Source organism: Grus americana, chromosome 7, assembly GCF_028858705.1.
Source record: "Grus americana isolate bGruAme1 chromosome 7, bGruAme1.mat, whole genome shotgun sequence".
Lineage (NCBI taxonomy): Eukaryota > Metazoa > Chordata > Aves > Gruiformes > Gruidae > Grus > Grus americana.
This window is the reverse complement of record NC_072858.1, coordinates 17871781-17885127: the sequence shown is the minus strand read 5'-3', so window position 1 is coordinate 17885127 and position 13347 is coordinate 17871781. Positions and strand designations below refer to the sequence as shown.

The window sequence follows — 13347 nt, the reverse complement described above, 5'->3', positions numbered from 1 at the left end:
GGAAAGATTTATCCCAGCCCAGATCTCCTGGCAGCCCCCACTTTGTTTTGAAGGTCTCTTTTCAGCACTACTCCCAACTGTAGCTTGACACTCTTTGCTTTCTTCCTAAGCCTTATATTTTTGGTGAGCCAATGGCAAGGTCACGAAGCCATTAGCAAGTTGAAACATTTCCCCTAGCTAGGTCTTTTGGCAGCCTTCACTTCCACATAGTAGTCCCTCCTTACTCCAGGTCAGCTGTGTGGTTTCTCTTTTTCATCCTCTCAACCCTAATCCTAATTTTCCAGGCCTGTAGCAGACAAGGCCCCTCAGTCATTGTCTGGAAGAAAGACTTCTGGATCAGGTTTCCTGGTAGCCCTCACTTTCCTTTGGCAGCCACTTTCCAGCCCACTAGAACTGCAGCTTCTCGTTTTCTCTTTCTCCTAATCCTAATTCTTTTGGGAAGCTGTACACAAGGTCCCCCAGCCATTCACTGCTGACAGTAAGATTTCTCCCAGCCCAGGTTTCTTGGCAGCTTTCACATTCATCACCATCTTAAAATAAGGCGTAACTGTAAGATGGTAATTATGTAAATAGTAACAATTGAACATTACCTAATTTCTAATTACAGCCTTTATGAAACTGTATGTAATTTGGCCTGTCATAGATTACATTTGAAATGCATTACGTTTGAAAACCAATGCCTTTACATAGTTAACTCCTCCAAAGCAGACAAATAGTTTCTAGTTTTTCTTGTTTGCAACTTTAAATATCGGATACAGAAGTTTTTCCTCAGATGTCTGAACCCTGCATGGTTTCCTTGCCCTGGAATCCTACATGTTCTTTGTCTATTGGCAACAGTAAATTACTGGAACTACTACTGTAAATGTTTTTAAGTGTCCCTGATATTTATTCCATACTGTCACTTTCTGAGATCATCACTCAAATGCTGATCCCAAATTACTAGAAAGTAGAAGAATCTACTAGTCACTATCTTATGCTGATAGTTTTCTCCTCCTGTTTGGAGCAAGAGTATTATCTGCTTTGGTAGAATGAGTCAGACATTTGTTTGCTTATTGCAAATGGACAAATTAGCTTATGGTCTTCCCTTAATCATAGAATAGAATCATAGAATCATAGAATGGTTTGGGTTGGAAGGGACCTCAAAGATCATCTAGTTCCAACCCCCCTGCCATGGGCAGGGACACCCTCCACTAGACCACGTTGCCCAAAGCCCCATCCAACCTGGTCTTAAACACTTCCAGGGATGGGGCCTCCACAACCTCTCTGGGCAACCTGTTCCAGTGCCTCACCACTCTAAAGAATTTCTTTCTAATATCTAATCTAAATCGACCCTCCTTCAGCTTGAACCCATTACCCCTCGTCCTGTCACTGAGACACACATGTTTATACAAACACATATACGTACTCAATTCAAAAATTGTCTCTATATATAATTAACTAGTGAGAATTTTGTGAGAACTACAAGGATTTAAATATCTTTTTCATTTCATCTTGGATAGCTAAATTTTAACTTGATACGAAAGTGTTTTCACACATTAGCATAAAAAAAGCTGACTTGGCAGGGCCTCTACAAGTCCCAGTATCCTGCTTTATGAGGATCAGTCCTTCATCCATCTGACAAATTTGTCTATCGGTTTTAGTGAGAACTTGGCTCAGTGACCATACATCTTTGCACAGTGTACATGCGTCTTCTCCACTTCCTTCAGCCTCTTTTCCACTTCTGTCAGTTCTTTCCCTTAACTGTCCACCTGTATGTTTTCTCAGCCATGCACTCAGCTTGTTTTATTTTATTACTTCTTTAGGGTTATCCTTAGTGTGAGAAAAAGCAACAAGCCATTTTAAAAGATCCACAGTCAAGTTAATGTTCTACAAAAATACTAAATTAGATTGCATCCAAAATGTAGGCTAGCTTGAAGTGTGATAACTTCCAATGTTTCACAAAATTTTGTTTCAAATGAAAAGACATTAAGGAAGTGTTTTACAACCTTAGTATTTAGGGTAAAATATCAGATTCTAAATACAGGGATGTTTTTAAGTGATATTATATGTAAACTAGCATTAACAAGCCTGGCTGGAGCTGGAGGAGATCCCGAATACCTAATCCCAAATACCACAATTTTAATTTACCAGATGATAAATTCTACAACAGTTGACTTGATACCTACTTTAACAATGTAACTCTGCATTTTCTTCACACTTCAGTCACACCGAGTTTATTTTTACAGATTCTCTTTTTTGCCTTTATATTTTACTATAATTCATGTAGGGTTGATTTAATCTGTTAAAACCAACGTTTGGGTTTACTGTTTTAGACTTTGGAAGACAAGTACGCCAAGGCAAATAGCACTTTTTTTTTTAATGCAACAAACCAAATGCAACACTATGATTTATGTTAAATCTATAATATTTAACAATTGACTTCTTGCAGTTGAATTGGCAATGATTATGGACCGTTTATATGGAGGTGTCTGCTATGCTGGCATTGATACAGACCCAGAGTTGAAGTACCCAAAAGGCGCTGGCAGAGTGGCTTTCTCCAATCAGCAGAGCTATATTGCTGCCATCAGTGCTCGCTTTGTCCAGCTCCAACATAATGACATTGATAAACGGGTAAGTAAAATAGCATGGAACGGAATGGTTGTTACCCACAAAACTGTACAGAAATAAAAAGCATCCTTATATTAATATTGTGTTGGAGAACATTGTAACCTCTGTTCTTCAGATGACATTTGTTAATTATTTAAAAGCTTATTTAAGCAGCTGAGTGAAAAAAATATATCTTAAACTTCTTAACTCTTTAGCACTAAAACCAGAAAACAGTCAGTTGTAAGCTTGTTTGTTCTTGGTTTTATTTTGAATTCTGAAGGTCAGACACTGTAGAATTGCCCAATTTCTTTCTCCTCCTGTAGATGTTTGCTCATTGTGCATCAACTGCTTTTAGTTAGTGGCTACTTATATAGCCTCTGGCATTTCTGCTATTATTAGGCAACATTTTCTCTTGGCAATGTATGTCTAGACTTGAAGTTCATAAAACACAGGTTTATCGTTAAGTATAGTAGGCAATGCTGACCTCAAAAGTCTTGAGACTTATTTAACCAAAATTTAACCAAATGCCAACAGATGTTTGATAGGCAAAAGGAGGTAAAATGAGATGGTTTTGTTCAGTTCCTTATGAAATCCTGGTTTCTAAAGGGCTTTTCAAGTGTAGGGTGAAGTTAAGGTATTTAATGAAATCTGAGTTGAAGACATTAAAAGAAAACATTACTTAATTTCCAAGATTTTATTTTTTTCCTTTAGACCTTCTGTCTTCCTCTCTTGATTACATGTACAACCACCACCTGTGTTTTTGAGGACTTGGCATTTAGAATTATTCAAAAGAACATACAGCATGCACTGCTGATATGTACTTTTACAATGGGGATGGCTTGTTTTCTACTTAATCTAATATAAATTGTTTCTTAAGAAGTCAGCTTGACAGGTATTGAGTGTGTCTATTATGTGCAGTATACATCTAAAACTACACAGCTGCAAAGTCCAAGCTATTGTTGCTTTCTCTTTAAAAATCTGAACTGAAATTTTTGTCAGATTAGGTGAGGAGATATAAATCCTCCAACTATTTTTCTATGGTGCTATTATACCTCATGATTTTAACAAAGATGAGGGTGTTTCTAAATATTTCTTGTCCATTGAATTCTGAAAAAATTTGCAGAGATATTAAGACGATTAATTTTGGAGTTTTAATCACAGTGTTGAACCCTTTGAGATTTATATATCAGCCATGCTTAAAAACTTGGGTTTTTTTTCTAAGCTTTAGGGTAGAGCCACAAATGATGCAAGCTGGTAGGTTTTTTCACATCAATCAGTACTTTTCCCAGTTCATTGATTGATAATTTAAGTTCACTTGATTATCTTTTATCTGTGTTTAAAATAGGTTTATCTGTGAGTTTGAAGTAGCATGAAATCTCTTAATCCTTCCTTAAATATTAGTTTTTAAATCTAATAGATTGTAATCCCTGAATTGTACGGCATACAATCTTAAAATTATTTCACTAGTGACCAAAACAAGAAAAGGAGTGTGAGAGAGTATCTGTTTCAGACCTTCATATTTCATGCTTTGGAAATGTGAGTAGGTGGGGATCTAGAGATGTACTGGACACTGAACTTGCTTTCTTCCAATTTCATTTGAGACACTGCTGTTTTATTTTACATGATGCTTCTAATTTTAGTGGTAGGGCATCTGATATGCAAAATGGCAGTTATTCAGACTTCTTTCCTGCAATACTAGTAGTACATTGTAATATAAATAAATAAATAAAATTGGTAGTTCTAGCTGTTCCATAGGCAAGAAATAGAATTCACTATATAAGCTTTACTTCAAATCAGTAACATTTGTTGAAATGTGATCAGGATAAGCTGAAGTAAAATTCAGCATAAAGCTTTTTTGTTTAATAAGTTTCTTGTTTTTCAACTTAGAATCTTATTCTGTGTTTCTTTAATACCGTATGTATTTAAGTGTAGTTACTGGAGTCAAGTTTCCTTGCAATATACCAATTTTGCCAGACTAGCACTTGTGGAGTTATAGCAAAATTATTTATCATAGAAGTATGTATATTTCAATTTTTTTCTCTCTTCTTTTAATGTAGTTGACTGTACTTAAACCACTTTATAAATAGCATCATAGAGCCATAAATATTACACGTGCATAAACTAATGATTTCCCCAGGAGGAGTAAACACTCAATTTCAATGTGTAGGCTTGATTCTTAGGAACAGACACAGAGGAGACAACTTGCATGTTGTCAACTTCTGTAATAGTATTATTGCAAGTGCCTAGTTATGCATCAAAACACTGCTGTGTTTGGCACAAGTGCTTTAAAAACAAAAAGAATGCCAGTTCTAAGGTGTTTACAACGGAGTGTAGGAGAAAAGTCAGCAGCTTTCCAGCCTAGTTGTAATTGATGGCAAGGCCACAGTTGGAACAACTATGAAATATTGCTACATTTCTGGAGCTAAAAATCTTTAGATAGTGATTTTTGCCAGCTTAAGGCAGAGTATTTAATACAGGTGCATTTGATCTTATTTAATTTGAATCTTCATTTATTAGTCTGGTTCTGCATTTTGCAGTTCACAAAAAACAAACAAGAGAAACAAACAAACAAAAAACCTCTCTGAAGAAAAACCTCTGAAACGTGCCAGACCTCTAAAGTTTAGAAATTTAAGTTTATTCTTTATAATTCTTCTTCCTAAATGCTGTTCTCTTGCACCCTGCCCCCGTAACAACTGTATCCACATTCCTGGAGGTTTCTTAGACAGCAGCAAAATCCTTGGAGATGCTATTTTTACTGTACTCCCATCTTAGTACTTTCACATACCTACCTTTTTCAAGAAATGTTAAATAGTTACCAAAACACATCCTTCTTCTGTGCGGTTTTCTGACAAGTAAAGTGGTTGGTATGAAAACTCAACTACCAACCTCTTTGGGTTAATCCAGCGTCAGTTGAAAACCTTCAGTAGAGTCAAAATAATTAAAATATTGTTCCTTCTGTTCATACTCAGGAAAACTATGTCATCTTCTTACAGTTATTTTTCTTCTTCCTGGTGCAGGTGGAAGTGAAGCCATATGTGCTGGATGATCAGATGTGTGATGAATGCCAGGGCACTCGCTGTGGTGGAAAATTTGCTCCGTTCTTTTGTGCCAATGTTACCTGTTTGCAGTATTACTGTGAATACTGCTGGGCAAGCATACACTCTCGTGCTGGGCGAGAGTTCCACAAACCACTGGTAAAGGAGGGAGGTGACCGGCCCCGCCACGTCCCATTCCGCTGGAGCTGAACCCCAGGCCTCACCCAGAACAAGTACTGGAGTAGTAAAATCGAATGAAAAGAGAGCGCTGCCTCAGGGCTTAGTGTTCTGGAAATCTGTGCATTCGTCCTCGACTTTAATGAAGATATGGGTCTTTTTATTACTATTATTATTATTTACAGTCACATTACTGAACTCAGTGTCCAGTATAATACAAACCGGCAGAGTGTAACTGTACTGATTTTGCACTTTGATTCACACAAACATCTGCTTGGTACCTTAATTTCCTACACAAGACTTGTCACTAGTGACATTATGTAGACTGCCATTCTCATCAGCCTTCACTGGGTTGATGTGTATGTGATGAAGATTTTTTTATTATAATTAGAATTATTTTTATTTTTAAACTGGAGCATGCACTTATTTTCAGAAATTTAGACTTGCCCCTAGCAGATGACTTACCAAAGGTAATATTCACAAGTAGGTGGCAGATGTAGCAAAAACTTAAACAGATATTCAGCAATCATTAGTTTGGGTCATTCAGAGTAGTAATAACCCTTAAAGAAAATAAGACTTTAGTTGCTCTCCATTTTGACTTGTAAGGATTATACCTCATAAGCTGGATCAGACTTTTTTCTTTTGTTTTGCAGAGGGTTTTTTTTGTTTGTTTTGTTTTTGTTTTGGTTTGGTTTTTGTTAGGTCTTTTAGTGTTATGTAAATGTATGCTGCAATAGCTTTTGCTGCTATTAAAATGGTATTACTAATACCATAATACTCTATTCAGGCTAGGGTATCAATTAAAAAATGAATATGTGATTAAAATAGTGATGGCTGCTGAAAGGAGATCAGTATAGCATACAGAAAAGCTTCCAAGGAAGGTCAATACTTTTTGACTGCATGTTTACTTAATCAGGTTGCTGCATGCAATAAATTTTATATACATCTAATATAAAACTGCCCACAATGCACAAATTATGAATCTACGTAGGCTACAAAGTACTCAATAACAAAAAAAAAAAAATGATTACTGACTGGAGGAAGGCATGCCTCAGTAAATGTAATGCTTCTGAAATTAGGATCAGCCCATTACAGATGACCTATATTACAACAAATATAAAAACTAGCTGTAGGATATTCTTAAAACAAATTTGTGGATGGTAGATGAAGTACTTTGCGGTGCTCTGTTATATATCGTGCAATTTATTTTATATAGTAAAGTGATTATGTCTAGTACTGTGATCAAACGTAACTGTTAAAGCCTCTGTATCCAACATTAACACATTTTTGACAGTTCATAACAGGTACATAGAAAGAAATGAGCTCTTAGTTACAATCTCTCTCCTAATGCTTGCATCATTTATGTAGCTGCAGACCTTGTCCAGAAAACCAAAGAGCTCATGCTAGCATACATACACTACCGATTAGATAGTCTGTCAAACTAATAAACTAGGCACATTTAAGAAAGTCAGGAAAAAAAGTGGTGCTAAAGAAATGTCTGCATATAAAAGCAAGATGAGATGTCTGCTCTGTGGATGTGGCGTTATCTCTCTAATCCCTGGATGTATCCTGTGAAGCTTGAATACAATTAAGACCTGCTAACACAGTGGACATTTTTTTAGCATGAACTATGGGGCTGCAGATAGCATATAAATATAAACACACTTGGTATACTAATGATTGTGCAAATGTGTACACTATTTTTTTCTTTTTCCTCCTTTGTTTTTGCAGTTCTGGGGACAATCTGACTGGATATGACACCGCATAGTAGATTTAAATGTTCTGGGTTTTGTTTGTTGTGATGTCCTTGTTTGTGTCTAATTTAGTAAGTTGTTTTTTCCCAATGTTTAGTTGCGAGTATTGGCTTTGAAAGGATTTTTTTCTGTTTTTGGAAAAAAAAATAGTTTTTTACTGGTTTAAAATGCTTATTATAATTATCCCTTTTGAAGTTACTTCTGGGCGTTATTGTGATATTGCTTTTCCCAGCCCAGGTGTCTTTTTTCTGTTTTTTTCATCTGTACAAGACATTTTGTTATGCACTACTTTTTGTATCTAGACAGTTTTCAACAGTTGGCTGATGATTTTTTTTAAAGAAAAAGGCATGCTTTCTGACTGACATGATCTTTTGCAATACCTCAATTTTGAAATATAGGAAAGAAAATGATATTTTCTAAGTAAGTTTATTCAGAAAAATATATATTAATTTAATTCTGCAAGAAAAATGATTTAACAGATGGGTAACTTTATTTTTTTCATGCTTATTTGAGTTTTTTTGAAAATGAAGAAGTTAAAGCTTTATAACTGTAATATTAAAGATCATAGCTAACCTACAGAAATCTACCTAATTATGTGAAAGAAGTAAACCTTTTTGAAGAAATACCCCTCTTTCACGTAGAAAAATACCCCCAGAGAGAAAGAGAGAGAGAGAGAAGCTGGAAAATGTACAATATAGCATAATGTTGGATTAAATCTAAAACAAAATCATCATAAAGAACAGGTGTAAACACAAACTCCATTTGGTGCTGAAAGTTGTGAATAGAAGGTGAAAAAATATTTTCCCTTAATTTGTATATTTATAATCAAGTGTGATTATGCACGACTGACCAGAATTGTGAGAGTTCTTCTGTTTGTATTTTTTTAAAGAGAACTTTTTTTAGTTTATTAAATTATGACATGCTCCCTTTTGTTTTGTAAATGAATGTGCCCCTGAGTTGTTAATATGTTATATTAAAAGAGGGTCCTTCAAAAAAAGTTATTTTTTAAAATATGGAGTTCTGAACTGCAACTTGACTAAGAAGCCCCTGGGTACAACAGGTCCTGTCGTGGCCTTTTCTGATGTGAGACTTGAACTAGTCGATTTTTTTGAAGGCTAACCTAACCTCGACTATTTGTTGTTATGTGCAATACTGTTTGTACTGTTTGTATAAAAAAAAAGAAAAATGAAAAGAAAAAAGGCATAAATCTTTATTGCAGATTTATTTTCATTGCAGACTTTAGACATTGTGATTCACTAAAATCATTTTTCTACTGTCAAATATGTACCTTTTCTTCATGCTGGTATTTTTTCAATAGTAATGTAGCCTTTGTACTGAGACAAATTTTCATTGTTATTTTTAGAAAGATTTTTTGCTAAGAAAAAAATTAAACATATTTACATATTTTTCATTTTTATTTCGTATTTTCTTTAAGGAGTGCTTTCTCAACCATTAATATAGTTGTTTCTGGGAGAGACTTTCATATCTGGTCAATGTCATTAATATTATTTTGTATTTTTACTTGGAATAAATTAATTTTATGATGCTAATTCTTTAAAAGTTTATTTTTTTCATTTTCAGTTATTTTTGAAGCTAAAATCTTTGTAATATTGTTACTAAAGTGTCTAGTTTTTTGAAATGCAAAGCTTTATGTATTAACTTGCTGATGTGGTTTACAATAGTGTGGCAATGATGAAAATGGTTGGTTATGTAAAGTGATTGGAAAATTGTAACAAGAATTGGGCAATAAAAAGACAGAATGAAGCAGAAAAAATGTGATATTTTGAAAAGCCTTTTCCTTTATCAAAATGATTTAGGGAGATAATAGGGATGTCACAGTACCAGTTCGCTGTCTAGATTTATACACCACCAGTGTTGATGAAATACTATTGCCATTCTAAGGAACTAAATCTGTTGAAACAAGGGGGTTTTGACCCTGCCCATTCAGCATAATGCTCCATTACTTTTCTTGTCATGAACTCAATAAACTCTCTTAGATTGAACCTCCTAAAATAGATATTCTTCATTGTATTTTGCCACAGTGTTATTTATTTATTTAAATTGACCCTTTCCTGCACAACTTACTTCCTGCATACGTTTCTCAGTGGCAGCATGGAGCAGACTGTAGGTACCCACATCGCTTTCTAACCAAGTTACCACACAGCACTGGTAGCTGCCTAGTTAATGCAAAATAACATACATCCATTTCCTGGTAGCAGTGCAGTAACCCATATTGCCACCCTGTCTGAACATCTGTTCAGCTTCTTTGTCTTTCTCCGTTCTTCTCTGCCTCTCTTGTCTCTTTGTACTTTTTTCCTTTTGCATTGGCAATGCCAAGTGCCAGTATCAAAACACCTTTCACTTCACCTCCATTTACATCACCTTTGTTTCCCTATGCAGCCAGAAGAAACCCCTTCCTGAAGCCAGTGACTCTCTGTTCTGGCACCTAAACCAATCCAGACTAAAACTGGTGTTGCGTAAACAGGGCATACAATGACGTTCTCTAGACAAAACAATTACTTCAACAAGTTATTGATGACCTTTTAGACTAACTTGTGCTAGAGTGTGAGTGGCTCATCTGTAACTTGCAGAAAGAAATGTGTCCAGAGTTCGTCCATTGTGTATCCTCTGTGTGTTCAGTTCTGTAAGTAATGTATAGACTAGATCAAATAGTGAAGTAAAATTTAGACTCAAATTAGGTACTACTGGTTGGAATGTATGCAAATTGCAAACAAAGGAGATTAAGGAATGAAGAGGGAATAAAAAAATTCCTGCTAAGTGGTACAAAGTTTATGCTTATATTTCTGCCTACATGCTTGTATTTTATAGCCTGCTAGCAAGGCATGGGCTAAAACAAATTGTATTGCAAATATGCAGTTAGCAAATAACTTTGCTGATTTCACTATCTGTTAGAGTAGTAAAAAAAGAAAAAAAAAAGAAAAAAAAAAGCGCTTAACTGGGAAAAGCTCCCATGTTAATATTTCAGTATTGTGACATCTCTACTTGCAAGGTATGAGTGAAAGATTAGTCACAGATTTGTAGAAATGTCTCTTTTGTTTAATCTGGCTTGTATGTAGTTGCTTTTATGCTAGTTTGTATGATGTCAGCTAAACCCTTTTTTCTTTTCCTTCCTTCCTTCCTTCCTTCCTTCCTTCCTTCCTTTCTTTTTTTTAAACCAGACAGACTTCTTAATCTTTGCTGCTATAGTGTCCTATCATACCACAGAGTATTTTATATTCATGTTAGTGACTACTCTATACCCCAAATGGGTAGCTGGTCAGAAATCACATTGGTTACATAATTCTAACACACTCAAATTTACATGAGAGAAAGTTTAGCAGTAAGTAGAAAACCAGGGTGCTAGTAAGAGATAATTTTGGCTCCCCCCCCCCCCGGATGTAGTTCTGTTGGGGTATAAAGTATTAGATATTTGTAATTTTACTGTCAAAATAATGGACATAACTTTTAGAGCATTCACAGCTAAGATCTCTGTACTTGTTTTTCAACTAATTTTAAATGTACTGTATCTTTTATTACATGTTCTCTTAGATTGTTTTTGCTAGTAATTCTAACAAGGCTTCTTCCTTTTTGGCTTGGACTAATGCTTGTATGGAACTGCAGTACTGTGACTAAACATGGAGCTCAATGCTGCTATTGCTTACAACTGCTTAAACTTTGTAGTTTGGACTTTATTTTTTTTCTGTAATAACTTATTAAATATAGTTGTATGAAGTACTGATATTTGTCATCCTTTGCATATGCTAAGGAAATCCTGGGATATGCTTTATGGGAACATAAACTAGCTACAACACCCCCCCCCCCCAAATCTTGCATTGGAAAACTAGATAAGGTTAAGCAAATACACACCTTATGCACACACAAACTATCTTTTCCAGTTATTTTATAATACAAGTATATCGTCCACTTATGTTTTCTCTCTAAAATGGAAAAGCTACCATTTATAAGGCATTGATTATGCTAAGTCAAAGGTAAAGACAAAAATACATGCTATGGAATTATTTCCAAAAATGTCGTTTTCCCCACCAAATGCAGTATCAAGTGCCTTGACAAAAGGAACTGTTGAATTACTTTGAATTTAACAAAAATTGCTGGCTAACTTATATTGCGCTTTTTTATTAGCAGTTTAACAATGGCTGCAGGCTAGAGATTAGACTGATCAATTAAAGAAAAAAGCACTACAATGCTAGCAATAGCTCATACAGGAGAAAGCTTGGATGCCAGAAAACAAACAGACTGCTCAGGCATGGCCTTGTTTTCAAACTGGTGACGACTAACCATACTCTCAGGAGAAACAGTCTACTGACTGTTCTTCCAGGAGAAGTGGTTTTATAAGACAGTCATCTGTAATAGGAATTCTAATAGTAAATCAACGTATGAGAACTTGTAGGCTTCTGGTTACTTCAGAGTTAAATTTGAGAAGAGACTTCTTATAAACACCTTCCAATTAATGATTGTTAAACTGCTTATTGTAGCCTCTCTCTGTACAATGTTCCGAGTCCATCTGGATAAAATCAGCCTGGGTTTACCCTCACCCTCTATTACAGAGAACAATTGTGGGAGATCCCCAATCCTTCCATTACTGCATTACTGATAAAGTAAGCCATGCCACTTGTAAAGTACTGATACTGACATTTTCCTTTTCCAGCTGATAGCAGCATCTAACTCAGCCATTGCTTCCATTAAAAAAAGGTTGCACTAATTTAATTTAAACCAATGTACATAAATAAGTACAAAAGGCTGCATGGCCTCCTTTGCTTCTGGTTTGTATGTGTTATTTTTGCTAGGCTTAAACTGAACTTTCAATAGCTACTATTAAAGCTTGTGTCTTAAAACCTATTTAGGCACACTTCTAAACTAAACATTTTTGTACTCAAGGCACCAGAGCAACATGTCACCCCTCCCACAGACCAGCAGAAAAGCCAAAGCTTAGCTCTTAAAAGCTATAATCTGCTTTCTTCCTGTTTAGCAAAAGGTAAACAGCATGAGCACAGGGGGAGAATTGCTGCACTCTATCTCCTAGGGATCAACCAGAGAATGGGTTTTAAGCCAAGCAATCTATTTAAGCTGTTTTCATAAAAATATTACTAGCTACTTGCAAAGCCCTTATACCACACAGTTCTATTATGAACATAGGCCAAAGTTGCATACACCAGATGCACACACAAACTATGTCTGTTCAAATGAACTCTCTCTCTCCCCAGCAGCAAGCAAAGTTTTTCAAAGGTTATCTTGGGATGACAAACCAGAGCAATTTGAGAAGGAAACATGATAAAAGTCCAGAAATCGCCCTCTTTTCCTGTTTTGGAAGGAGAAATAAAATATCAGCAAATATAAAGTCATATGGCAGGCCCTAGGCAATAAGACAGAACTCATGCTGCCTCATTCATAGCACAGCAGCTTTCCTGTGTGGCCATGCCAACCATTACTTGACTAGCATGGTGGGCACTTGGGGCTAAATCAGTAAAACCAGGTATCCAGTTGCTACTTTTGGGTGCCTGAGTGACATTTATTTGCTACCAACTTCCTAAAATCCCTTTTGAGCTGCTGCCTAGCATTGCTTTTGCCTGTTTTTGTGAACAGGAATATGTGAAACTGCTTGTGTCTTAATACTTCTGAATTGTTCAGTAACCCAAGATGTACTTAGATTCTCAAGGTATTTCCCTGTATTTTTTTTACCTGCAGGCCTAAACACAGAAAGGACTTGCAAACATATTCATTGGACCAAATTTCACATAAAGATGAACAGAGGTGTTTTTCTTCTTCTCTATCCAATA

General features: G+C 35.6%; 1 protein-coding gene across 15 annotated transcripts in view; it reads left to right on the top strand.

The window, feature by feature from the left end:
• CPEB3 (cytoplasmic polyadenylation element binding protein 3) overlaps positions 1 to 8214 on the top strand; it is a 95123-nt gene extending 86909 nt beyond the window's left edge. For all 15 annotated transcript variants that reach the window (XM_054832372.1, XM_054832369.1, XM_054832375.1 and 12 more), the window contains 2 exons: positions 2429 to 2610; positions 5604 to 8214. In XM_054832372.1, coding sequence (XP_054688347.1) covers positions 2429 to 2610; positions 5604 to 5831 — 410 coding nt within the window. In that variant the 3' untranslated portion in view covers positions 5832 to 8214. The remainder of the gene's footprint in view (positions 1 to 2428; positions 2611 to 5603) is intronic.
• The last annotated feature ends 5133 nt before the right edge of the window (positions 8215 to 13347 follow it).